Source organism: Scyliorhinus torazame, chromosome 13 (assembly GCF_047496885.1).
Source record: "Scyliorhinus torazame isolate Kashiwa2021f chromosome 13, sScyTor2.1, whole genome shotgun sequence".
NCBI classification, from domain to species: domain Eukaryota; kingdom Metazoa; phylum Chordata; class Chondrichthyes; order Carcharhiniformes; family Scyliorhinidae; genus Scyliorhinus; species Scyliorhinus torazame.
This window is the reverse complement of record NC_092719.1, coordinates 195,703,134-195,730,006: the sequence shown is the minus strand read 5'-3', so window position 1 is coordinate 195,730,006 and position 26,873 is coordinate 195,703,134. Positions and strand designations below refer to the sequence as shown.

Sequence of the window (26,873 nt, the reverse complement as noted above, 5' to 3'; positions counted from 1 at the left end):
AGTGGTATCGTGGAGCGCATGAATCGGACCCTAAAAGCTACTCTCCGAAAAATGGTCCAGCAAAACAACACCACTTGGGATTCAGTCCTCCCTTTTGCGCTGATGTTTTTGCGAAATACAGTTTCAACATCTACACCCCACACACCCTCCTGACCGGACGCCCCATGAAAGGCACAGAATTTTTATTGGGATTAGATTTGACCAGCCCCGAAGTGACAGCCCTCACACACGAGAAAGCAGTAGAACAACTGGTAGAGAATTTTAAAATGGCTCAGCTAGCAGCCGCGGTATGATTAGGCACACAAAAGAAACAGAGCAAGGCCTGTTTCGATAAGACAGTACATGCGACTGAGTTCAGTGTAGGACAGCAAGTCATGCTCTCCATATACAACCCCAGTACATTCCTGTCACCTAAATATTCGGGTCCGTACTCCATTGCGGACAAACTAAGCCCTTCCGTCTACAAAATAAAGTACCCCAACGGAAAGACTGCGTGGTTCCATATTAACCAGCTTAAGGCATATGGACCACAGTCGAACCACGCACATCACGTCAGATCGCGCAGCAGACCATACCCCGCCCACAGCCAACGTATCCCTACCCTCCCCCAACACACCCACCACATCCACAGACTCGCCCTCGACTCCACCCCCGAACTCTAGACTCCACCCCGGAATGCCCACAGACAGCAACAGCAGAGACGGCGACTGTGACTCAGACAATAGCCACAGCACGCCTCCCTACTATCCCCAGGCAACAGGACCCACACCCAGCAAATCTGACCACGATTCGAGTGATCCCTTCCTCATCATTTTCCTCAACAAACCCCACCAAACACCACCGCCCTACGATTACGACCCCGATTCCGTCCCCACAGAACTAGACACCACCTTTTGGCACCGCGCCAACTCATACAGGCTCATAAAGCCCAAATCGCACCATGCAGCCCTATCCGCCCTTATACACTCTAGAGTTTGGCATCCGGGAGAAGATGGCGACTTTGAATCTGACTCCCTAAGCGAGAACCCCTTTGCGACCCTGTTCGCAACTGATAACAGGTGTCCAGATGATGTTTTAAAAAGGAACCGCTTGGGAGAAAACGGTGTCCTTTCTGATGGAACCTGCAGCATGTTTAATGTTGTTTGTTACTGTTAGTGTAAAATGTTGTACGTAAGATCGGAAATTTTTTCCACGGTCACACGCCATATTTTTCGGCAGTAACCTTTGAGAATGTGCCAGCTCACTCATCGGCCGAAACCGCTGAGAGCTTGCCAGCCCCCGTTCATAACTGCTCTTCTGGTTCGAAGGTAGAACCAATACGGCAACCCCCCACAATGACTACATTTTTGCCCGTTCTTGTCGGTTGCTCAGGCAGTGGAGAAACGGCATTGGTCTCCGCCCTGCCTGAGGACCCCCACTCTGGTCAGCTACGCTCGGGTAGAGCACACGCGGCATTGGTCGCCGTCCTACCCGGGGATTCCATCCAATTCTTACCCGTCGCGGCCCATACGCACCTCATTTCGGTACTTTGGGTTCAAAACGTTTTGTTTTATTTTCAGGCGACCCTTAGGTTGCTATCCCTGTGCTATTTACATCCTCAAACATTTGGATGTTAAATCGCACAGCCTGCGAAACGGCTCGCACTCTTTCAGTATTTTTAAGTGTGTCTTGTCCTGAATATTCGTTTTTTTAAAAAATGAGGGAATCACACAAGGTGACAAATTGTAAAGGGAGAATTGGCACTGAAGGACAGACATACTAACAGACGAGATATTAAACCAAGATAGTAACAGACACTATGCTCGATCCCACAGTACCCCAGAAGCTCCAACGAAGAGGAGAAGAGAAAGAAGAAGAACCATGAGGACATCCTCCGTGTTGCTCATCACCCGAATGAACAACTGGTTGCGCGCGAACGCGAACCCCCTGACTCCCCAGCCGTTATTGATTCACTTCCCCATAGCACCCAGAGCCCAGTAACAGGCAACACCACACCATCATGATGTGAAAAGTTCATAACGTGGTAATCCCGTTCCTACATAGTCAAATCCCTATTAGTGTTGGCGATACTCTGCAGCATCATGCAGACTATCCGCATGAGGAAATGGCGAAGGAGAGCCTACCACACTAGCACCCTGGTATACAGAATGAGATCCCCTATTTTCGGTTTTCACCAGGCCCCCGAACCCCTCGATCTATAATAAAGGACATTCGTTTGCGTTCTTCTGTAAATAAAGAAATGGAAAGATTGTACACCCCTGTGCTTGACTGCCAAGCCAGGAAAAATGTAAATGCTGCTTTCATTTTGTATTGTTTAGGAAGTTAGTATGATTGAATGTTTGAGTGAGTGTAGTTTATTAAGGACAGTTAGAGGTACCGTTTTCTTATTTTGTAATGCATGTCCCTGTTTGACATAGCGCCACTTAGAAATTGTTAGTTAAAATTTTTCTTGCATAGTTATAGTCAGTGTAGAGGCCATAGAAGAGTGCTCGCCGGGTCAGGGAATGAAGACAATGCAGTTATGTGATCCTTCACGCTTCGCGTTAGGATCACAAGGAGGGTATGTAACCACCTGAGTTGGCCACTTCCCGACTTAAAATGGAGAACCGCAAAGGCCGAAGGGAAATTCAGCCAACACAGGCAAAGACTAGGAAATACAGAAATCATGTATATTGGAACCTGTAAAACAACCAAACAGCACTGAAACCAGCAGCCATCTGCATAGTAATACAGCAGCCATCTGCATAGTAATGTGCGATACCCAGGCACAATGGCAACAGTTAAGGTAAGTAAAGCCAAGCCAGACTCCTCGGCGCCAGCAGGAGCCAAGACAAAGGAAGGCCAACGGACACTTAGGACCGCCCAGCGATCAGGGAACCGCTCCAGGATTGGAGAAATCGATCCAAGTGATCGGAAAGTAGTCCAATCACTTGGAACCAGGTACAGGGTCCGCCCCGAAGGACGGGAAGCCCCTGGGGACTATAAAGTAAAGCTCCCAAGTTCAAATCGTTTTTCTTGGCAGGGTCACTCAGCAGCGAATCAACCCCTGAGAGTGAACTGCTCAAGCTGCCTCATCAACCAAGTAAGTGTCAAGTCAACGCTCGCTATGAGATAGGCGCTCCTAGCTACCAGTCCATACCAGCTTTTGAATCCTGCAGACTCAGGACCTGAACGAAAGGCCATTTGTTCCCCTGACCTGGTGGGCCAGTCCAAAGCTAAGTATAGGCCTGTTAGTTATAGAAATAACCTAGAAAGTAGAGTTTATGCATGAGTAGTGATTTACTGTGTATAATAAATATGCTTTGATTTGAATCTTACTAATTGGTGTGTTGAGTTGTTGATCATTACTTGAACTTGAACCTCGTGGCGGTATCATAAAGATACCTGGCGACTCTCGAGCAAAGGTTAAACAAACAGAAAATTACGATTTAAGAGCCAACCAAAAGTTAGCAACAATGCCAAAGAAGTGTGTTCCCCAACTGGAAATCATGGTATAACTGGGAAATTCACTCCCTGCTGAAAGCCAGGTCTGAGATGTTCAAGACAGGTGACCCTGACCTGGACAAGAAATCTAGGTATGACATCTGCAAAGCCATCAGGGATGCCAAGAGACAATACCAGACTAAGCTAGACGTCACAGACTTTCGTCAGTTGTGGCAAGGCTTAAACAACATCACGGACTACTTCTAAAGCAAAGCTGAGTAGAATCTCCAGCAACAGCGCACCCCTCCCGATAACTCAATGCATTCTATGTTCGTTTCGAGCAGGAAACTAACAAACCATTGTCAACTGCCCCAGCAGCCTCAGACACACTCATACCTACCGTCACAGCTTCCAAAGTCAGATTGGCCTTCTTGAAAGTGAACCCTCCAAAAACAATGGGTTCTGATGGAGTCCCTGGTTGTGCACTCAAATTCTGCGCAGACCAACTGGCGAGTGTGGACATCTTCAACCTCTCCCTACTCCATTCCGATGTTCCCATCTGCTTCAAGAAGACCATCATCATATGGATGCCAAAGAAGAACCAAGCAATGTGCCTTAATGACTACCGTCCGGTGGCCTTGATATCTATCATTATGAAGTGCTTCGAGAGGTTGGTCATGAGACATATCAACTCCATATTCCCAGAATGCCTTGATCCACTAATTTGCATACTGCCACAACCATAGCAGACGCTATCTACCTGGCCCTACACTCATTCCTGGGTCATCTCGACATTAAGGACTCCGACGTTACACTCCTACTCATTGACTACAGCTCCCCTTCAACACCATAATCATAACCAAGCTCATATCAAAACTCCTCACTCTGCAACTGGATTCTTGACTCTCCTGACCCATAGACCACAGTCAATAAGGATAAACAATGATGGCTCCTCGACGACAGTCCGTAATACCGGGGCCCCTCAAGGCTGCTTATTTAGTCCCCTACTATACTCCCTATACACACAGGACTGTGTGGTAAGATTTGGATCCAACTCCATCGACATGTTTGCTGATGACACGCCCGTAGTGGGTCAGATCTCAAACAACGACGAGTCAGAATACAGGAGGGAGATAGATAACCTAGTGGCGTGGTGTAATGACAGCAATCTCTCCTTCAGCATCAACAAAACTGAGGAGCTGGTTATTGACTTCAGGAAGCAAAATACTGTACACACCCCTGTCAGCATCAGTGGTGCCGAGGTGGAGATGGTTGACAGCTTCAAATTCCTAAGTGTGCACGTCACCAACAATCTGTCCTGGTCCACTCACATCGATGCTACAACCAAGAAAGCACAACAGCGCCTATACTTCCTCAGGAAACTAAGGACATTCAGCATGTCCGCACGTGACAATAAACAAATCCAATCCAATGTCCACATTGACTCTTAACAATTTTTACAGATGCACCATAGAAAGCATCCTATCTGGCTGCATCACAGCCTGACATGGCAACTGCTCGGCCCAAGACCGTAAGAAACTACAGAAAGTCGTGAACACAGCCCAGTCCATCACGCGGACCCGCCTCCCATCCATTGACTCTGTCTACACCTCCCGCTGCCTTGGGAAAGCAGGCAACATCATCAAAGAGTCCTCCCACCTGAGTTATTCTCTCTTCCAACCTCTTCTATCGGACAGGAGATACAAAGGTCTGAGAACATGAACTAACAGATTCAAAAACAGCTTCTTTTCCGCTGTTACCAGACTCTTGAATGATCCTCTTATGGACAGGATTGATCTCCACGCATCTTCTCTACTGAGTAGTACTACACTTGGTGTAATCTTTATTGTCACAAGTAGGCTTACATTAACATTCCAATGAAGTTACTGTGAAAAGCCCCTAGTCGCCACACTCCGGTGCCTGTTTGTGTACACAGAGGGAGAATTCAGAATGTCCAATTCACCTAACAACATGTCTTTCGGGACTTATGCGAGGAAACAGGAGCTTGATGTGTGCTTGATGGATCAGTGGGTCTTTAGCAGGTGGCATGTGTGGACACCTCACCTAGACATGAAGGGGCTGTGCTGGTGGATGCAAGGGGTTGCTAAGGAACGAGCATAAAGATCGGATGTGGGGAGGGTGTGAGGTGTCAGCCAGTGATTTGTGGCGGAGGAGGCTGGGAATTTGAAGGGTGGCAGGCAGAATTGATGCCAGGATAGAGGTGGTAACTTCCCCTTGCAGCTCGCTGGAGGTCGTTGGTCTTCTTCTTTCATTGGATGCTGATTCCCCTGGTCATGTTGCCCGCACTGACAGCCGCTGCCACTGCCTCCCAGGCGGTATTCATGGCCCTACTGCTGGTCTTCCAAATCCCTCGGGGAACAGGATTCCCCGTCTCTCATTCACAGCGTCGAGAAGCCTGTCCAGGTCGGCATCGCCAAAGCAAGGAGTAGATATTTGCGTTGCCATGCTTGTGTGTTGACTGGGAGTGAGTGCTGAGGGAGCATTCAAATGCAGCTCCCCCTTCTTAGTGGCGAGTCACTGAGGCGTGAGTCTGGTGAATCAGACGGCGAGGCAGCCAGTAATGGCATGAAGCTTGTGGGTTGTTTTCTTCCGGCACTATGTGCTGAAAAATATGGGCACTATGTGCTGAAAAATATGAGCTGCGATCTTGCCAACACGGCCATCGAGAAACACCCTATCAATCGCGCCCAAAATAGCACTTAGAAATGTTTCCATTAAAACATGCCTAAAGTGTTCCCGTCAGGACTGAAAACGTGCGATTCGCATTTCCATTGGGGACACTATTCAGTAAGCAAGTCAGGAAATGCAAATTGGCCAGCCCTCTGCCAGCCCGAAGTAAGAGCAGTTCCCGGCCCAGTGGGCGTTGTACCCGCTGGGATGGGAATTAACGCCAAAGAGCCTGGCAGCTGCAGCTGTTTTAAGCACTCCATTTGCCACACACGCACTGCAGCTACGACAATGGCTCACAGAAGACCTGCCTTCCAAGTTCGGGAGTCCGAGGTGGACCCACAACTTCATGCCAGTTAGGAGAGGAGGGACACCCTCTTCCCATTGGTGGGCCGCAACCTCACGCCCACCCTTTTCAACAGTGCCTTGGAGCTGGTGGCAGAGGCAGTCAGTGCTGCCAGTCTTACCGGCAGGAGACAGTGGTGAGCCTGAGGACTGGAGGCCACGGGTGAGGTCTCTGCCATGAGACGGGCAGAGAACCAGGGAGGGTTCCAAAGGCCACTGTGCAGGTGTCCTTTGGTTGGAGTGAGCTCTGCTGATCCCCTGCTTCCTCTGCAGTGGGGAAGCGCTTCTGAGGAGTGCCCACACCTGGTGGACCCCGGATTGACGGTATGAGGGAGTCCAGAGATGAGGCTTGGGTGGGCTCCAACATCACCAAAAGCTGTCAAAGCCATCAAAGGATACAGGCAGCACTCAGCAGTGTGAGCAGCCAGGTGCCTGTGAGTAGCAGCAGAGGGGTTTAAAGCAGCAATTGGTCTGAGCCAGACCTTCCAGAGGGGACACCCGAGTTCATGAACCTGGCTCCACATTATTCCCCACTACTGCTCCTGGCCCTGGCAGCCACCTCCCAGCATGCCAGACACATTGAGGCTTTTGCAGAGTTTCTTTAGTCTCCAGCCCCCCCACTGCAGCCATGACGCCCACGCTCCGCTTGTAAATACTTGCACTCATTTGCATCGATGAGCCATCCGCCTAAGAGGGGCAGAGCATTACAGAGGGGTGGAGCTTGAAGTATCCAAGCCATTAATGAGATTAAATTTCACACAAGTGACGGTTTTGCATGGATCCGCTGGTGTAAACATTGATATCGCTGCCAGTGAGGGACCGGAGAATGGTGTCGGAATCGGCGCCAGGCACAAAACCGATTTTTTTCCTTTTGCGCAATTCTCAGCCCAATCGCGATTCGCCCTTCCGGCACTGTGAAGTACAGTGTTCAGCCCATGATCTCTTTTACTTTATAAAGCTGTGGAATAAAAAATCCACCAGGCTGTGTCCTGAGTTTTAAACTGCAGAACAAGCAATAAACGGGGCAGAGAACAAGAGCAAAGGCAGACTGTAAATTTGCATTAATATAACTAATTCTCCTTAACACACAGAAAATAATGACCAATCACATCTCACATAAAAATTGGACTCGAGTCTGGAGCCCCAGATGGGTGAGTGATGAGTTTGAGATGGTGCGGCAAGCATCAAGCTCACCCCAAATCATGTGGACAAGGCCCAAGCTATTCTAACACCTGGGGCGAAATTCTCCGTTATCGGCGGAAAGTCCGCCGATCGGCGCAAAAAACGGCGCAAATCCCACTTGCGTCACGTCATAAAAATGGGACGATAGTCTGCGGCCCGAAATGGGCTAGCAGCGACGTAACGGGATCCGCGCTTGCGCAGTGGTTCACGCCGTGCAGCGTCATACGCGCTGCACGGCGTGACGGCTCATAAGGCCGCGCTGCTCCCCCCCAACCGACCGGAACACCCGACCGCAACACCCGACTGGATGGCTGGCCGTCGCTCAGCCCCGAGGTTCGAGTCACGCGATGTGGAGGCGCTCCTGGACGCGGTGGAGCAGAGGAGGGACGCCCTGTATCCCGGGCACGGCCGCAGAGTTGCCCCACGCCACAGCCGGCGTCTGTGGAGGGAAGTGGCAGAGGCCGTCACCGCTGTGGCCCTGACACCACGGACAGGCACCCAGTGCCACAAGAAGGTGAACGACCTCGTCAGAGCAGGCAGGGTGAGCCTCCCCATATCCCCCCCTCCCCCATATCCCCCCTCCCCCATATCCCCCATATCCCCCTCCCCATATCCCCCCTCCCACATATCCCCCCTCCCCATATCCCCCCTCCCCCATATCCCCCCTCCCCCATATCCCCCCCTCCCCCATATCCCCCCTCCCCCATATCCCCCATATCCCCCCTCCCCCATATCCCCGCCTCCCCATATCCCCCCTCCCCCATATCCCCCCTCCCCCATATCCCCCCTCCCCATATCCCCCCTCCCCCATATCCCCCCTCCCCCATATCCCCCATATCCCCCCTCCCCATATCCCCCCCATATCCCCCCTCCCCATATCCCCCCTCCCCCATATCCCCCCTCCCCCATATCCCCCATATCCCCCCCATATCCCCCTCCCCCATATCCCCCCTCCCCATATCCCCCCTCCCCATATCCCCCCTCCCCATATCCCCCATATCCCCCCTCCCCCATATCCCCCCTCCCCATATCCCCCCTCCCCCATATCCCCCCTCCCCCACATCCCCTCCTCCCCCATATCCCCCATATCCCCCCTCCCCCATATCCCCCCTCCCCCATATCCCCCCTCCCCATATCCCCCCTCCCCCATATCCCCCCTCCCCCATATCCCCCCTCCCCCATATCCCCCATATGCCCCCTCCCCCATATCCCCCCTTCCCCATATCCCCCATATCCCCCCTCCCCCATATCCCCCATCCCCCATATCCCCCTCCCCCATATCCCCCTCCCCATATCCCCCCTCCCCCATATCCCCCCTCCCCCATATCCCCCCTCCCCCATATCCCCCCTCCCCCATATCCCCTCTCCCCCATATCCCCCATATCCCCAAGTGAATCCAGCCCTAACCTTAACCTCTGCAATGCACGCGCAACCGATGGCGTGCATTCATATACCTGCCTAACACTGTTGCCTTTTACCCCTGCCACCACCCCCCCCCCCCACACAGGAGAAGCGCGCCCACAACAATAGGGAGCATGTGAGGACTGGAGGAGGGCCCGCTGATGAGAGGCCACTGACCGTACACGAGGAAAGGGCCCTGGAACTGGCTGGCGGACCTGAGGACCGGGAGGTTGCTGATGCAGAGGTCGGGGGCCCACCAGCAAGTGAGCCACCGACAGCCCGTCCCCATATCCCCCCTCCCCTATATCCCCCTCCCCCGTATCACCTGATCACTGCCTGATGTCTAACCATGCATGCTTCATTGTGTATCGCAGGACCAAACGTCCAGGCACCCATCCCCGCAGACACACCGCCCGCAGGATGCCCCTCGGAGACCACAGGAGACGGAGAGACCCGGACCCTCCAGCATGCGACGCCCGCAGGATGCCCCTCGGAGACCACGGGAGACGGAGAGACCCGGACCCTCCAGCATGCGACGCCCGCAGGATGCCCCTCGGAGACCACGGGAGACGGAGAGACCCGGACCCTCCGGCATGCGACGCCCGCAGGATGCCCCTCGCACACCACGGGAGACGGAGAGACCCGGACCCTCCAGCATGCGACGCCCGCAGGATGCCCGTCGGAGACCACGGGAGACGGAGAGACCCGGACCCTCCAGCATGCGACGCCTGCAGGATGCCCCTCGCACACCACGGGAGACGGAGAGACCTGGAGCAACAGGGAGACGACACCCCCGTCACGTGCGGGAGCGACCACCCAGCGATGAGGGGGGCAGCCACAGGCACCCGTCACATCCGAGCCAGGACAACACTACCCAGGACACCACTATCCAGGACACCCCTACCCGGGACACCACTACCCGGGACAGCACTACCCAGGACACCCCTACCCGGGACAGCACTACCCAGGACACCCCTACCCGGGACAGCACTACCCAGGACACCCCTACCCGGGAAGACGAAATACCGGACAGTGACTCAGAGTGGATGGGTGGAGACGAACCCCCACCCCAAAGTGCCATGGAGTCAGAGTGGGACGAAGAGCACGACACAACGCCACTGCTGTCACCAACACCCTCCACCATCGCAGAAACACTCACCTCGGTTGGGCACTTTAGTGATGAGGCGTCTGGTACACTCACTGGTGCGCACAACACAGCCGTCCCGGTACAGCAGGTGGAGGTAGGAGCAGCAGAGGAGCCGGGCGGTCGGAGGGCAGCCCAGCCCAAGCGAACATCTGCCGCCCAGATGGATCCCGGGTTCCTGCAGTTACCACACCCACACATAGATCCGATGCAACCACCGACCCGGAGACGAGCGAAGAGGGTGACGGGCGGCTTGCGGCGGCTGCGGTCGCAGGTGGAGGAGTCCACCCGCGTCCAGGAGCTGGGAGTGGTCCCGGTCATGCGTGCCACCCAGGCTGACACCGCACGGGTGGCGTCCGCGGTGGAGGCAATGGTTGCGACGGTGTCAGACATGGGGAACGGTTTGCGAGGCCTGGGGCCTTCCGTGCAGGCGGCGTCTGTGGGCCAGGAAATGGCTGCCCTCTCACAGGAGGCCATGAGCCAGTGCCAGCGCCAGATGGCAGAGGCGCTCAACGCCATAGCCCAGTCTCAGCAGGCCATGGCCCAGTCTCTGCAGGCCATGGCCCAGTCTCAGCAGGCCATCGCTGAGGGCATCGGCGCCTGTGGCCATGTGCGAGCCGGCGTCGCACTGTCACAGACAGGGTTGGCCAACACCCTGGGCTCCATGGCTGCAAACCTGCAGACCCCTGTCGATACCAGCACGGGCCTCCAGGACTGGCAGCGCCAGATGTCGGGGGGGCGTCGGATGGCCAGTCCGTTCGCATCCCCCACCCATGTAGAGGCCTGGGGGCCATCGGGCACCCCGAGGGAGGAGGAGGTGGTGTGGTCCGTCCCGGCTCCCTCTGTAGGGGAGGTCCCGGTACACCGCGACACCTCGGACTCCCCCCCTTCCGTCCCAGGTGCATCGGGTGGGCAACGGGCAGGACAGGCTGGCAGCTCGCCATCCCAGTCGCCCGGGCCGCAGCCTGGCCCATCTAGGCCAGGACGCCCCAGGAAACGGCCGCCAAAGGGATCCAGTGTCAGAGGGCAGGAATCACAGGAGTCCACCTCCAATTCTGCTGTACCGTCTGGGGAACCACGTAGACATAGTCAAAGGGCCCGTAAGGCCAAACAATTAGACACTGAATAAGTTGGCACGAGTGCAGGGCACAGATGAGTTTTAGGGGCTAGGGCACGTGCATGAACTCCTTTGGTTATTAAAGTCAATGTTACACCTACCGAAGCTGCCTTTGTGCTCTGTCCAAAGTGTGCGGGCGTGTCATGTACGTTGAGCGCAAGTGTGTGTGTGAGGGGTGGTCTTACCTCAGCCCCAGGTGAGTCTGCCCCCTTCCCCCTGGGCTGCCATCAACATCCCCCGGGCAGAGGACGGGACCGTGCGCTGCAGTGTCACAGCCGCATGCAGGGATGGTCCGGGTGGATGGTGGTACTGTGGCCATGGGTCAGACATAGTCCAACGATGTAGAGCCAGGAGCTCATCGCAGGGCGGGTTGTCATCATCCTCATGGCCTGCGATAGACACGCGTCCACCCGCAACTGTGTGAGCACGGCCCGTTGTGCCGCCGGTGGATCGGCAATGGGGGGGGGGCGTGGTGTGCATGCGGGTGGGGTGGGTGGGGTTGGGGAGGGGGGTGAGGGTGCTGGGTGGGTGGATGGGTGGGGAGTGTGGGTGGTCGGCTGTTGCCATGGTGTGCGGTCTGTGGCCATACTACCCGATTCCCACGCCCATCTAGTCAGTGAAGCGGGCGGCTATCAGCCTGTCCCGTGCCCGCTGGGCCAGCCGGTAACGGTGGACAGCCACCCGCCTGTGTCTACCCCGTCTGCCCTGACCATTGCCCCCATCCCCCTCATCTGGGGAGGACTGGGCCTCTTCCTGCTGCTCCTCCACTCCGCCCTCCTCTGCCTGCGGCACATCGCCCCTCTGCTGGGCTATGTTGTGCAGGACGCAGCACACCACAATGATGCGGCCGACCCTATCTGACCGATACTGGAGGGCGCCCCCAGAGACGTCCAGGCACCTGAAACGCATCTTCAGCACGCCAAAGCACCTCTCGATCACTCCCCTTGTCGCTACATGGGCATCATTGTATCGGTTCTCCGCCTCATTGTGTGGCCTCCGTATAGGCGTCATCAGCCACGATCGCAATGGGTAGCCCCTGTCGCCCAGCAACCAGCCCCTCAGCCGGGGATGGCGACCCTCGTACACGCCGGGGATGGATGACCGCGACAACACGAATGAGTCGTGTACACTGCCTGGATGACGGGCGCAGACGTGCAGGATCATCATGCGGTGGTCGCAGACCACCTGTACGTTCATCGAGTAGGTCCCCTTCCTATTAGTGAACACGGCCCTGTTATCTGCAGGTGGCCGCACGGCGACGTGCATCCCATCGATCGCGCCCTGGACCATGGGGAACCCGGCCACGGCAGAGAAGCCCACGGCCCGGGCATCTTGGCTGGCCCGGTCCACGGGGAAGCGGATGTAGCGGTGCGCCATGGCATAAAGGGCATCTGTCACTGCCCGGATGCACCGGTGCACCGATGTCTGCGATATGCCGGACAGGTCCCCACTCGGTGCCTGGAATGACCCCGTTGCATAAAAGTTCAGGGCCACCGTAACCTTGACGGACACGGGGAGAGGGTGTCCCACGCCAGTGCCACGCGGTGACAGGTGTGCCAGCAGGTGGCAGATGTGTGCCACGGTTTCCCGGCTCATCCGGAGTCTCCTCCTGCATTCCCGGTCCGTGAGGTCCTGGTATGACTGCCGGGGCCGGTACACATGGAGCGCCCTCGGGTGCCTCCGTTGCCGTGGGGCCGCGACGTCCTCCTCCCCCTCCTCGTCCTGTCGGTCAGGTGTCCCTCCAGCCTGGGCGGCTGCCGCCTGCCCCTCTGCGGCAGCCTGCGCCGCCTCTCTGGCACGCTCCTCCTCCTCCTCCTCCTCCTCCTCCTCATCCAGGGCAACATAGACATGAGCGGCTGCCACCACAGCGGCCAACATCGCTGGATGATCTGAAAACATGACGGCCTGGTGGGGGGGAGGGGAACGACGCCATGTCATCATTGCCCATGTCCCCTCCTCCCCCCAGCCAGGTGGCATGGACCGCATGGGTCCAACTGTTGGAGGCTGGCACCTGGCCAGGTGGACCAACTCATTTGCCCTTCCATCACCCTCCTCGGCACGGACCCCCTCCCCAACCTCCACCCCAGCACGGACCCCCTCCCCAACCTCCACCCCAGCACGGACCCCCCCCCCCAACCTCCACCCCGGCACGGACCCCCTCCAACCCCCAACCTCCACCCTGGCACGGACCCCCTCCAACCCCCAACCTCCACCCCAGCACGGACCCCCTCCCCAACCTCCACCCCAGCACGGACCCCCCCCCCCAACCACCACCCCGGCACGGACCCCCTCCAACCCCCAATCTCCACCCCAGCACGGACCCCCTCCCGGCACTCCCAGGAGCCCAGCCTACTCTAACCACCCCACCCCCCCGCCGCACACACACACACACAAGCCGAGACACACCTCTCCTCATGCAATCAGTCTGCGGCCATGCCATTTCCTGCCCAGAGCCAACCCCCCAGGCCGTCACTCACCTCCTCGCTGGTCGGCGTGAGCCTGGAGCACCGGGTCACGCCGATGAAAAGGAGGTTTAATTCACGTCGACGTGAACGGTCATCACGTCGACGGGACTTCGGCCCATCCGGAAGGGAGAATATCGGCAGGCCGAAAATCGGCTGCCTTGCGCAGACCCGTGACATTCTCCGCGGCAGCGGCGCCATTAACGCCCCGCCGACTTTTCTCCCTTCGGAGACTTCGGCGGGGGCGGGGGCGGGATTCACGGCGGCCAACGGCCATTCTCCGACCCGGCAGGGGGTCGGAGAATGACGCCCCTGGTCCTCATTTAAATACTCCAGTCCTGACATTTTCCAAACCAAAGACATGAGGCTGATGGGCAGGTCCAGGGCAAGTGCACCATAGAACCAAAGAATTGCTACAGTGCAGAAGGAGGCCATTTGACCCATCAAGTCTACACCGACCTTCTTAAAGAATACCCTGCCTAGGCCCACTCCCCTGCCCTATCTCCACAATCACACCTAACCCACACATCTTTGGACTTTGTAGCAGGAGGCTGCTCCAGAGATTCACAGGACTATGCTCCAGGACTAAGGTAAGTCAGCTGATGAAGGGGTATGGAGGGCATCACAGTCAGAATAGAGAGGGGAATCTCATCTGCCCTTTCCTGACCCACAATATAAGAAATAAACACATCTTCTCAGGGACTCTTCTGGGCCTGTTGCACCAGGCCTAACTCTATTGAAAACGTTAAAATCCTGCCAGATCTAAATGACCTCCTCAATAGAATCCAATATTTGCATTTGAAAACAGGTCTGTTAAAATGGCACACGGTACGACTGGGGCGAGGTGACTGCCACACTGATGATCTTTTAACCCCTTACAGGGCCTGGTCTTGTTGGAAATAGATGTGTAAAATCTGGGTTTAGGTCCTAGATTACAACTTTTACTGCCACCCCCACCCCCAAACTCCTTCTTGGTTTCAGAGAGATTGCGGAATTGAGATAAAAATTGTTTGGAATTACACCTTCCAAGTCCTCTGCAGTCCAAAGAGTGAACAAAAGAAAACAAATATATATCAGGTTGCCAAACATCCTTAGCAAACGCCTGAGCTTCCCAGATACTGTCTTCAAGGTGATAACATCGGACTCTGCCCAACTTAAATCCCTGTGTCAATAGCTTACTGGAAATGAATACAAGTAAACCCTATCAAAAACCTGAGTTGCTGGATCACATCAAATGGCAGCACATCTTGGCATTAACAAATAAATCAAGTAATTTAAACAATGATACAATTTATGGCATTTCCATATCGGGCTGGATTCTTTGGTTCCTCCAGCCACGTGTTTCTCAGTGGCGCCGGTCGCTGGCGGTGGGATTCTATTCTCCCGCCGCTTGTCAACGGGATTTTGCATTGAAGCTGCCCCACGCCGCTGGGAAATCCACGTGCGAGGGATGCGCTTCCAGCAGGAAAAACAAATTGCAAAGGCTGGAGAATTCCGGCCATTTACATTTCCCTGATACCGACAAGAGGGGCTGGTTTAGCACAGGGCTAAATCGCTGGCTTTAAAGCAGACCGAGGCAGGCCAGCAGCACGGTTCAATTCCCGTACCAGCCTCCCCGAACAGGCGCCGGAATGTGGCGACGAGGGGCTTTTCACAGTCACTTCATTTGAAGCCTACTTGTGACAATGAGCGATTTTCATTTCATTTCATTTCAGATGTATGTTCTTTCCCCTGAAATATTCGGCATTCGAAGAGACTTTTTTATTTATTTAGTGAATCTGGTTTTAGCATCGAAAAGAAGCAAAACAAGAAAACAAAATCCATCATTGAAAAAACACAGCCCAGGGAGGGGCAAAATGAGGAGGTTCAAGGAGCCAAGCTCGCTGACGGGACTTCTGCATTTGGGCCAGTGAAACGGACTTTACCGGATACATCACACAGGGTGACCGCTTTGCAGAGCACCTTTGGTCAGTCTGTGAGCATAACCCCAGCCTTCTTGTTACTTACCACTTTAACTCAGCACCTTGCTATCATGCCCACATGCCCGCTCTTGGCCTGCTTCAATTCTCCAGTGACTCCTACTGCAAACTGCAGGGGCATTACCCCAGATCCGATTGGGCACTTGGCAGCCCTCGGGGCTCAACGTTTTGTTCGCCAGCTTTAGATTGTGACCTTTCGCTCCCATCTTAAATCTTCAAAAAAACATTGTGGTAGTCTGTGTAGAGGTATTACGGTACCTGGTAATGCCGGAACACCATTGGTAGATATTGTATGTTTCCTATTGGTCAAGCTGTATGGTAGCTCCACCCTGCAAGGCGGGGTATAAGAGCCCGTGCCGCCCCAGCAGCCTTCTTTCTGTCCCTGAGCTGCTGGGGGAAACATCGAGCTTATTAAAGCCTTCAGTTGGACTATAACCTCACTTTAATGGTCATTGATCGTGCATCAATTTAATAAGCTAGATTTAAAAGGATGGAGCTTCGAATCAAGCCGGAGTGTCTGCAACTCAGCCCCCACGTGGCGAACTCAGCGGCAACCTTCAAGCACTGGCTGGCATGTTTTAAAGGATATCTCGGAACGGCCGAAAACACACCCACGGGAGAACAGAAATTGCAAGTCCTGCAATTGACACCCTCATCGAGGACGCGGACGACTTTGATGCAGCAATGGATCTGCTAAAAGGACATTATATTCGCCCGGTAAACCATGTCTACGCCCGACATCTGCTAGCAACGAGGCGACAAATCCCTGGGGAATCGCTGGAAGAATTCCACCGTGCGCTCCTGGTGTTGGGGAGAAACTGCAGCTGCCCGCAAGTTTCGGCGAGCGACCATACAGAACTCTTGATCCGGGACGCTTTCGTGGCAGGTATGCTGTCCTCCCAAATCCGCCAGCGATTGCTGGAAAAAGACACCCTAGGCCTCAAGGAGGCACGGGCTCTTGCAGGGTCCCTGGATGTGGCCTCCAGAAATGCCCGCGCTTACGTTCCCGACTGCGCGGCAGCCCCCTGGGCAGCGTGGAACGCCTCCATAGCCGACCCCAAGACATCCCCCATCCCCCCACAAGCTTGTGCTCAAGGCGGCCTGGCAACCCCGGGGGGCCCCGCTGCTACTTTTGCGGTCAGGCCAAGCACCTCTGTCAGGGCTGCCCGGCCCGCGCATCCACCTGCAAAGGATGCGGTAAAAAGGGCCACTTCATGGTGGTATGCCAGGCCCGTGCGGTCGCCGCGGTCTGCGGCGGCGAATGCGGACCGCCACCACAAACCTCTCCACGGTCCCCGTGTGGCCAGCGGGCGCCGCCATCTTCCTCCTCCAGGACCACATGCGGCTCCCGGGCACCGCCATCTTGTCCCGCGGGCGCCACATTCGATGGATGGGCGCCGCCATCTTAGATGGACTCCCAGGACCCCAGCTCGGCTACCGCACACCGCCCGAAGAGAACACTCAATTGCTGCGATTAGCCTCGGTGACCCTGGACCAGTCCCGGCCTCAAACACTCTCAACTGCTACAACAACAGTACTAACCAACGGGCACGAGACGTCCTGCTTAATCGACTCTGAGAGCACGGAGAGCTTCATACACCCCGACACGGTAAGGCGCTGTTCTCTCCTCGTCCACCCCGTTAATCAAAAAATCTCCCTGGCCTCCGGTTCCCACTCAGTAGAGATAAAGGGGTTTTGTGTAGCAAACCTCACGGTCCAGGGAAGGGAGTTTAAAAATTACCGGCTCTACGTCCTTCCCCACCTCTGCGCGGCCACACTCCTAGGTTTAGACTTCCAATGTAATCTCCAAAGTCTAACTTTCAAATTCGGCGGCCCTATACCCCCCTCACTGTCTGCGGCCTCGCGACCCTCAAGGTCGATCCGCCTTCCCTGTTTGCGAACCTCACCCTGGATTGCAAACCCGTCGCCACCAGGAGCAGACGGTACAGTGTCTGTTTATTAGGTCAGAGGTCCAAAGGCTACTGAGGAAAGGAGTCATTGAAGCTAGCAACAGTCCCTGGAGAGCTCAAGTAGTGGTGGTAAAGACCGGGGAGAAGCATAGGATGGTCATCGACTACAGTCAGACCATCAACAGGTTTACGCAGCTCGATGTGTACCTTCTCCCCCGCATATCCGACCTGGTAAACAGGATCGCGCATTACAAGGTCTTCTCCACGGTGGATCTTAAGTCCGCCTACCACCAGCTCCCCATCCGCACTAGTGACCGCAAATACACTGCCTTCGAGGCAGATGGGCGGCTCTATCACTTCTTAAGGGTTCCCTTCGGTGTCACCAATGGGGTCTCGGTCTTCCAGCACGAGATGGACCGAATGGTTAACCGGTACGGTTTACAGGCAACATTCCCGTATCTCGATAATGTCACCATCTGCGGCCACGACCAGCAGGACCACGACAGCAACCTCCGGAAATTCCTCCAGACCGCAAAGATCCTTAACCTTACGTATAACAAGGATAAATGCGTGTTTAGCACCGACTGCCTAGTCATCCTCGGCTACGTAGTGCGAAATGGAGTTATAGGCCCCGACCCTGAACGCATGCGCCCCCTTATGGAGTTCCCCCTCCCTCACTGCTCCAAGGCCCTGAAGCGCTGCCTCGGGTTTTTCTCTTACTATGCCCAGTGGGCCCCCAACTATGCGGACAAGGCCCATCCCCTGATCCAATCCACAGCTTTTCCCCTGTAGATAGAGGCCCGCCAGACCTTCAGCCGCATCAAAGCAGACATTGCAAAGGCCACGATGCACGCCATCGACGAGTCCCTCCCCTTCCAGGTCGAGAGCGATGCGTCCAACGTAGCTCTGGCAGCCACCCTCAACCAAGCGGGCAGACCCATGGCCTTCTTCTCACGTACCCTCCATGCTTCCGAAACCCGCCACTTCTCAGTCGAAAAGGAGGCTCGGGCCATAGTAGAAGCTGTGCGACATTGGAGGCATTACCTGGCTGGCAGGAGATTCACTCTCCTCACTGACCAACGGTCAGTTGCTTTCATGTTCGATAATGCACAGTGGGGGCAAGATAAAAAATGACACGATCTTACGGTGGAGGATCGAACTCTCCACCTACAACTACGAGATCTTGTATCGTCCCGGGAAGCTAAACTAGCCTCCTGACGCCCTATCCCACGGCACATATGCCACCGCACAAGTGGACCGCCTCCGAGCCCTCCACGAGGACCTCTGACACCCGGGGGGTCACTCGCTTTTTCCACTTTAACAAGACCCGCAACCTGCCCTACTCCATCGAGGAGGTCAGGACAGCCACCAGGTACTGCCAAATCTGCACGGAGTACAAACCGCACTGCTACCGGCCAGAGAAAGCGCACCTGATAAAGGCTTCCCGTCCCTTTGAACACCTCAGCATGGACTTCAAAGGCCCCCTCCCCTCCACCGACCGCAACACGTAATTCCTGAATGTGACTGATGAGTACTCCCGGTTCCCATTCGCCATCCCCTGCCCAGACATGACCGCAACCACCGTCATCAAGACCCTCCATAGCATCTTTGCACTGTTCGGGTTCCCCGCTTACATACATAGTGATAGGGGGTCCTCCTTTATGAGCGACGAACTGCGTCAATTCCTGCTCAGCAAGGGCATCGCCACGAGCAGGACGACCAGTTACAACCCCCGGGGTAACAGACAGGTAGAGAGGGAGAACGGAATAGTCTGGATGACCGTCCTCCTGGCCCTACGGTCCAGGAATGTCCCAGTCTCCCGCTGGCAGGAAGTCCTCCCGGATGCCCTCCACTCCATCCGGTCACTGCTTTGTACCACGACCAACCAAACACCTGACGAACATTTCCTTGTCTTCCCCAGGAAGTCCTCCTCTGGGACCTCGCTCCCGACATGGCTGGCAGCTCCCAGACCCATCCTGCTCCGAAAACACATGCGGGTGCACAAGTCGGACCCATTGGTCGAGAGGGTCCATCTTCTCCACACTAACCCCCAGTACGCCTACGTGGAGTATCCCAACGGCCGACAAGATACGGTCTCCCTATGAGACCTGGCGCCCGCTGGATCCCACGCACACCCCAGCCACCAGTCCCACCCTCCCTCCCACCAGTGCACCTTACAGGAGGATCGGTCCTTCTGCCGGCCCCGTCTAGGCCCCCCCACCCACCGACGCACCCCGCAGATGATCCCTTCCCAGGTCAACCATTTCCCCCACCAGCACCGTCTAGGGGTGTTGAAGCTGCCACAGAGATCGAGGCCACGCTCCTGGAGTCACAGACGCCCGAGCCTCCACCGGCGTCACCACCGAAGCTTTGACGATCACAGAGGACACCCAGGGCCCCCGATCGACTGATTGCTTCATTTTAAAGTGTATAGTTAATTGTGAATCTGTAAATAGTTGCAAGACGCTGTACGGAGGTATTACGGTACCTCCATAACTATAATTTCTACCACGTTACCATGTTGTAATATCAACCCACCACTCTCGCCGGACTCTTTTTTAACAGGGGGTGAATGTGGTAGTCTGTGTAGAGGTATTACGGTACCTGGTAATGCTGGAACACCATTGGTAGATATTGTATGCTTCCTATTGGTCAAGCTGTATGGTAGCTCCGCCCTGCAAGGCGGGGTATAAGAGCCCGTGCCGCCCCAACAACCTGCTTTCTGTACCTGAGCTGCTGGGGGAAACATCTAGCTTATTAAAGCTTTCAGTTGGACTACAACCTCGCTTTAGTGGTCATTGATCATGCATCAAATATAACCTGTGGGAATTATCTCAATGCAACCCATACCTTCCCCCTCCCATGCCAGGCCATCGGTCTTTTGTTCTTAAAGATTCTAGGCTAAATTCTCCATTTCAGCGAAGCGTGTGATCTTTTATGACCAAAAAATTGTTGTCAACCCTCATCCATTCTGAGACTGGTGAGGGGCTAGCACCGGCGCCGAGTGAAACCCCTGCCTCCTGCGGTGAAAACGTCCGGAGAATGGCTGGGTCCCGGGCTGCGTACGCGCATGGCTGACGACCTGCAGGGGTCGCGCCGTATAACATGACGCTGGCCGTGGGCAGACCCAACCCGCCATCTGCGCCCCCACAGCTCACCCCCTGGCCACTCCTGCCAGTTTCCCCAGCCCTCGCTGAAGCCGCCCGGCCAGTGGTACGGATCCCGGCCGAGCGTGGCACCGCTGGACACCGCTACAGCCGCCATGCCGGGTTCACGATTCGTAGGACCACATGGTGGGACCCCTGGAAAATGCTGCCTGTTAACTCTGCTTCCTCTCCTAATACATGCTGCCAGACCTGCTGAGTTTTCCAGCTTCTTTCAGAATCCAGCATCCCCAGTATTTTGCTAATTTTACCAAATCTTTGCTTGGGCCATTTGTAAATCCCTTTTTCCGTAATCCCCACTGAGTTCAGTGTGGTGTTCACAGATTACCCCCACAGACAAAGCAATTCGCCTGCTTCAGGAGGGTGCTGGTTGGTCGGTTTCTGATCCCCATTTGGATGAATCCAATTGATTTTAAAAAAAATTAAATCGGGAACACGCAGCTGGGAATAAATCAAACATGCATGACCCGCAGTCCATCAACTCTTTTAGAGCAAAGCTACCAAAATACTGAAGAGTTGAAAGTTTTAAGGACAGAAGGTTTTATATATTGGGAGTGTTGTTACAACTGAAAGTGAAACATTTAGAGAAGAGAATGAGAGAGAACAGAGCTGCAGGGTGGGCTCTGGGAGCGGGGAAGTGTGTGCAAGGGAGTACCCAGCAAGCAGCGTGGACTGACTGGGAGGGGAAACAATGCCAGACACCAAGGGGCTGGCAAACAGATGGCGAGACTGGAGGAGATAAAGAGGCGGGGACACGGATCATGAGGCAGACACAAGGCAAGATAAAGCGCAGGGGGGTGGAGAGGCAGAGAGAGAGAGAGAGAGAGAATGTGTTGTGGCATTGTCTGCCTGTGGAGGAGTGTGGCTGTGGAGAGATTGCACAGGAGCTGCGGTGAGCCAGGCGTGTGGAATGCTCTGCACTGTCTGAGGGCTGATTCATTGCTGACCTGCCCAAGAGCTGAGTCCCGACCCTGGCCAGAGGCGATTGGGGCTTTGAAAGTTAGTGTTTAAGGGCGGCAATTTGGCTTCACACAGCCACCAGGCTGGAACATTGTTTCACTCCGAGCCACTGTGCACACACACACATGTAGATAAAACTCTTTCAGCTTTCCTGACTTTTGACTTCTCGACCTTCCCAAGTGTTTGGTTACTGTGTGTGTGGGGACTCCCCGAGGAGTCTACCCCTCCCCTGTGCAATCGACTGCAAGCCCTGATCCAGGACAACTGGGCTGAGAGCGGATGGAGGGAGCGAGCAGGAAAAGATGAAGAAAGAGAAGTGTCAGCGAGGCGAGATGATAACCAGGGGGAAACACGACAGTGCCGAGGAGCAGGACTGCAAAGAGACTTCCGACAACAAGTTGTGCCGCGCTGTAAAGAAACACCAACACAAACACAACCTGAAGCACAGGTACCAGATCCTGCAGACTCTGGGCAGCGGAGCCTATGGGAAAGTCAAGAAAGCACAGGAGACAGCCACTGGCAGGACAGTAAGTAGTAATCCCATCAGAATAAAGTGTGTGTGGAAATTATCTCTTGTAAACGGACTGTGTGGGTTGAGCTTGGGGGTTTGTGGGATTGGAGAGGTCAACACAGAAGTTTGTTTTTGGAGAGAGTTCTCAGTTATTGTGAAAGTCCAGTGTGTTGGTTCCAAACACTGACCCCAACAACCAGGCTCTCCACTACCAGGAACTAAAAGACAAGGGACAACCCAATGAAAAAAACCAATACAGCAACAGGAGATCATTGAATCATAGAATTTACAGTGCAAAAGGAGGCCGTTCGGCTCATGGAGTATGCACCTGCCCTTGGAAAGAGCACCCCACCCAAGCCCACAACCCCACCTTATCCCCGTAACCCCACCTAACCTTTTTGGACACTAAGGGAAATTTAGCATGGACAATCCACCTAACCTGCGCATCTTTGGACGGTGGGAGGAAACCGGAGCACCCGGAGGAAACCCACGCACACACGTGGAGAATGTGCAGACTCCGCACAGGCATTGACCCAAGCCGGAAATCAAACTGGGGACCCTGGAGCTGTGAAGCAACAATGCTAACCACAGTGCAACCATGCTGTGCTGGCGATGCAAATAGTTTCTAAATAGATATGTAAATATGTCTAGTCTATTTCCAAAAGTTTCCACGGAATTAAATGAACTGGGCTGTTGTAGTAAGAAGGGGCCAGGATTCGGGATACATATCTTGGTGCATTTGGTATTCCTAGGATTCCTAAGGGAAGACACGGTGGTTAGCACTGCTGCCTCACAGCGCCAGGTACCCAGGTTCAATTCCGGCCTTTGGTGATTCTGTGGAGTCTGCATGTTCTCCCCGTGTCTCTGTGGGTTTCCTCCGGGTGCTCCAGTTTCCTCCCACAGCCCAAAGATGTGCGGGCTAGGTGGATTGGCCGTGCAAAATTGCCCCTTAGTGTCCAGTGATGTGTCGGTTAGGCAAAGGGGTTATAGGTATAGTTGGAGAAGTGAGCTTGGGTGGAGTGCTCTTTCAGAGGGTCGTCGCAGAATCGATGGGCCGAATGGCCTCCTCTGTACTGTAGGGATTCTGTAATTCTCTGATTATTCTGTAACTGTCTCGGGGGAGTGCCTTGGGATGTGATCATAAATAAAGGTTTTCTATAAACGCAGGTTACTACTGGATAGTTAGTGTGAGATTATTATTGTCATTTGCATCCAAGCTCTTGGTAAACAGGCACCTTATCAAAATCTCAAGGTTAACGTTCCAGATCCCACATGACCCTATTTCTTGCTAGCTCTGTTTGTATTTAGCTATATTTTGTCTTGTTCTTGTTAACCTCCTCCCCTTGCTTCTGAAGCAGCTTGCTAGAGTACAGTGCAGGATATCCCCGGATACCTTTTTCATAGAAATTCAGTCAGGTCTGTGTTATAGGCTCAGCGCTGCACAGCTAAACCAACCAGGAGGTCCAAGGGCCAGTCAATGTTGGACCTCAGTATACATTTCAGTGCAAGGCACTCTGCACATTGAAAATGCCAATGTGGAGTCATTGGCTTTGAAGGTACTTTCTGTGCGGTGGTTGTGACATGCAACGTGTGGCAGTGGGTGATCATGGTGGAAATTCTGCTCTTCATCAACACATTTTGGTAGCAACTGCAGAATAAAGTTGTCCGTGTCAGTTTAACAGTGACCGATATGCTTACGTGGAGACTAGAATTAGGGGATCCAGTTTCAACATAGGACTGAGGTGAGGAGAATTTTCTTCTCACCCAAGAGTACTGAGTCTGTGGAACTCTCTTCCCCAGAGAGTGGCGGAGGTAGGGTCATCGAATATTTTTGACACAGAGGGAGATAGATTCTTGACTAAGAAGCGAGTCAAAGATTTCGGGGGGGGGGGGGGGGGTGACATGGGAAGTTGGGGCCACAAGTAGATCAGCTATGTTCTTATTGAATAGGGGAGCAGGTTTGAGGGGCCGTGTTGTCTACTCTTGTTCCGGATATATACGTTCATAGATACACAGATTAGGGACGGTAATTGTGAGCATTATTTCTGTTTTACACTTGATAAATGTGCACAATGCATTTCTACCACCTCGGGCCTGCAGGCTAGTTTACCACATGGGCATTACAACTGTGACCAATCCCGATTTCATCCATTCGCACCATGAGGATTGCTGGATTGTGATCAGGAGCTAGAATCCAAGCCAATTTTTTCCACCCTACTCTGGCACTACTGAGACCAATTGCAATGTCCCAGCTGCCACCTCAGCTGAGGACAGCTAATTTAGCACAGATTGGTGCTTTCAGTTTGTCTGAATTACGTGGATTATGGGATTTAAAGTAGCTCTGGTTTGGAGAGCTAATAAGGAATGTACCAGTGTGATGACAGAAGGATGAACAGCAAACAAATGTTAACCTGAGTGTTAGCAAAAGAGAAGCTCAGTCTATTTTTCTATCACTCCTTCCGAGCGCATCAATGTATGATTTTGGAACTAACAACCATAATAATATTAGAAACCAGTTCTGTATTCACGTCCAGTCATCCATTGTCAACATTGCACAAATTCTAGATGTGACAGTTTCAGTTTCAAGCTTGAAATGCCATCAGGGTAAGATCAATAATCACCCAAAGAATTCAATCTTAATCAACACAATCACAAGACAATCCCATCAGTAGAGTTCAGATCAATTTAGCAATATAGGATAAAATATGATTAGTTAACAATCAGTACAGTGAACACAATCCAGCATATCATTTAGTAGAATTATATTTCAGCAAAATAGAAAATTATGTTTCCACTTACACAGGTGAGTGTTATTTTTTAAATTGGCACGTTTAAAAGATAATAAGTTGAAGGGTATATGGACAAATACTTATTTGGAAATGAGTTTGATTTTGAATCTGCTCATGATGCGTTTTCTTTCAGTGTCAGTGATTTAAGACATCGCAACTTATCAAATCATCATTCCCAGTGATGCCACCTCCTATATCCCAGATATTCCATTTAGCAGTAACGTTTGTAGAATTTCTTCAGATCCTGACTGATCAATTAGATAGTTTTCACATTTATTCGCAGGATATGGGCAATACTGGCAAAAGAACATTTAACTTTCCTTGACCGTGACACACCAATGATGAAGGAATGGCAGTATATGTTTAATTAAGAATGAGGAGTGGCTGGGAAGGGAAGCTGGAAACTATGATGGTCCCATAAACCCGTTGCTCTTGTCCTTCTTGATGGCTGAGGTTGCAGGACTGGGTGGTAAGCTTGACAAAAGAGAGTGATGAAGGGGGGAGAACATTGAGTGTTCTCAATGGCACCAATCAAGCTGACTACTCTGTCCTAAATGTTGTTGGGGATACAGAATGTATTCTGGATGGGGGACACTTAAGAGTGGCTCAGTAGCACCACCACTGATCGAGCTGGCCGCGCACGGAAAGATATGGCTGGGCTTGAAACATATGTTGAAAGTACCAACACGAGGGAAAAAGCACAACTATCTATCTGTTGCAGATACATTGTGGAGACAAAAGCCCATTGGTAGACTGAGGACACCCTCCATTGTGCTACTTGTTGCTATCACCATGCTAAATAGGATAGGTTCAGAATAGGTCTAGCAGCTCAGATTTCTTTCATCAATGGGCACTGTGGGCCATCAGCAGCAAACTCATGACCCAGCATATTCCTTACTCTACCATTACCATCAAGTCAGGGGATGAATCATGGTTCAATGAGAAGTGTAAAGGAGTATTTGGGGAGCAGCACCAGGAGTACTTCAAAATTAGGTACCAACCTGTGGAAGCTACAATTTAGGATTACATTCATGCTAACTAGCAGAGGCAGCATGCTATAGTCAGAGCAAAATGGATCCCAAAACAAACAGATCCAAAAGAAGATCTACAGTATTGTTGCATCCAGTCATAAATGGTGATGGACAATTGGTAAGTAAGTAAAGTCACCATAGTCCCAGATGACCATAGGCTGATCTCCCCTTTGAGGGATGCCCTGCCTTTATGAGGTAGGGTGAGGACCGGCTCGAGGACCCCCTAATGGGTATGTTGGCATGTTGGGGGGGATCCGGGGGATCGAGAGATCGGGGCACCACTTAAAAGATGGCAGCCTGATCTCTTCCTGCATTAATGAGCTCAGTGCAGGAAAAGTGTGGCCTCGGTGGGGCTTTCCTCGCTGAGGTCCTATAAAGAAAGAGAGTCCTGTTTAATGGCGGGATCATTCTCCGTGCTGCAGGCGCCTGGAAACGCCCTGCTAAACGTGCCCAAAACGGGACTCTGTTTTCTTTTTAGTTCCACCTGCCCCTGGAAGAAAATCCTGCCTGGGAGAGCTGTCAATCAATCAGATTGGCCAAATGTTCTCTAGCACCTCCACACACAGCGCTGCAGTGGCCAGAAGAGGCACTGGAGCACCCTGCTTGGGACTAAGTGCAAAGAGCTGGTGTAATGTAAGTAGCAGGGGTCCCGGGGAGAGGAGGGTAGGGGATGTCTTGTGCAGGTCACGGGGATTGGGTAATCAGGGTATAGACCTTGGGTTAGCGGGGGGAGGGGGGGAGAGAGTGGCCTGGAGGTGTCCACTCCA

The 26,873-nt window shown here is 53.6% G+C and overlaps 1 protein-coding gene across 1 annotated transcript in view; it reads left to right on the top strand.

Moving 5' to 3' along the window:
• The first annotated feature begins 21,529 nt into the window (after positions 1–21,529).
• Positions 21,530–26,873, top strand: part of LOC140388489 (NUAK family SNF1-like kinase 1) — a 56,824-nt gene continuing 51,480 nt past the window's right edge. Inside the window, exon 1 of the mRNA XM_072472764.1 lies at positions 21,530–22,302. Coding sequence (XP_072328865.1) covers positions 22,078–22,302 — 225 coding nt within the window. The 5' untranslated portion in view covers positions 21,530–22,077. The remainder of the gene's footprint in view (positions 22,303–26,873) is intronic.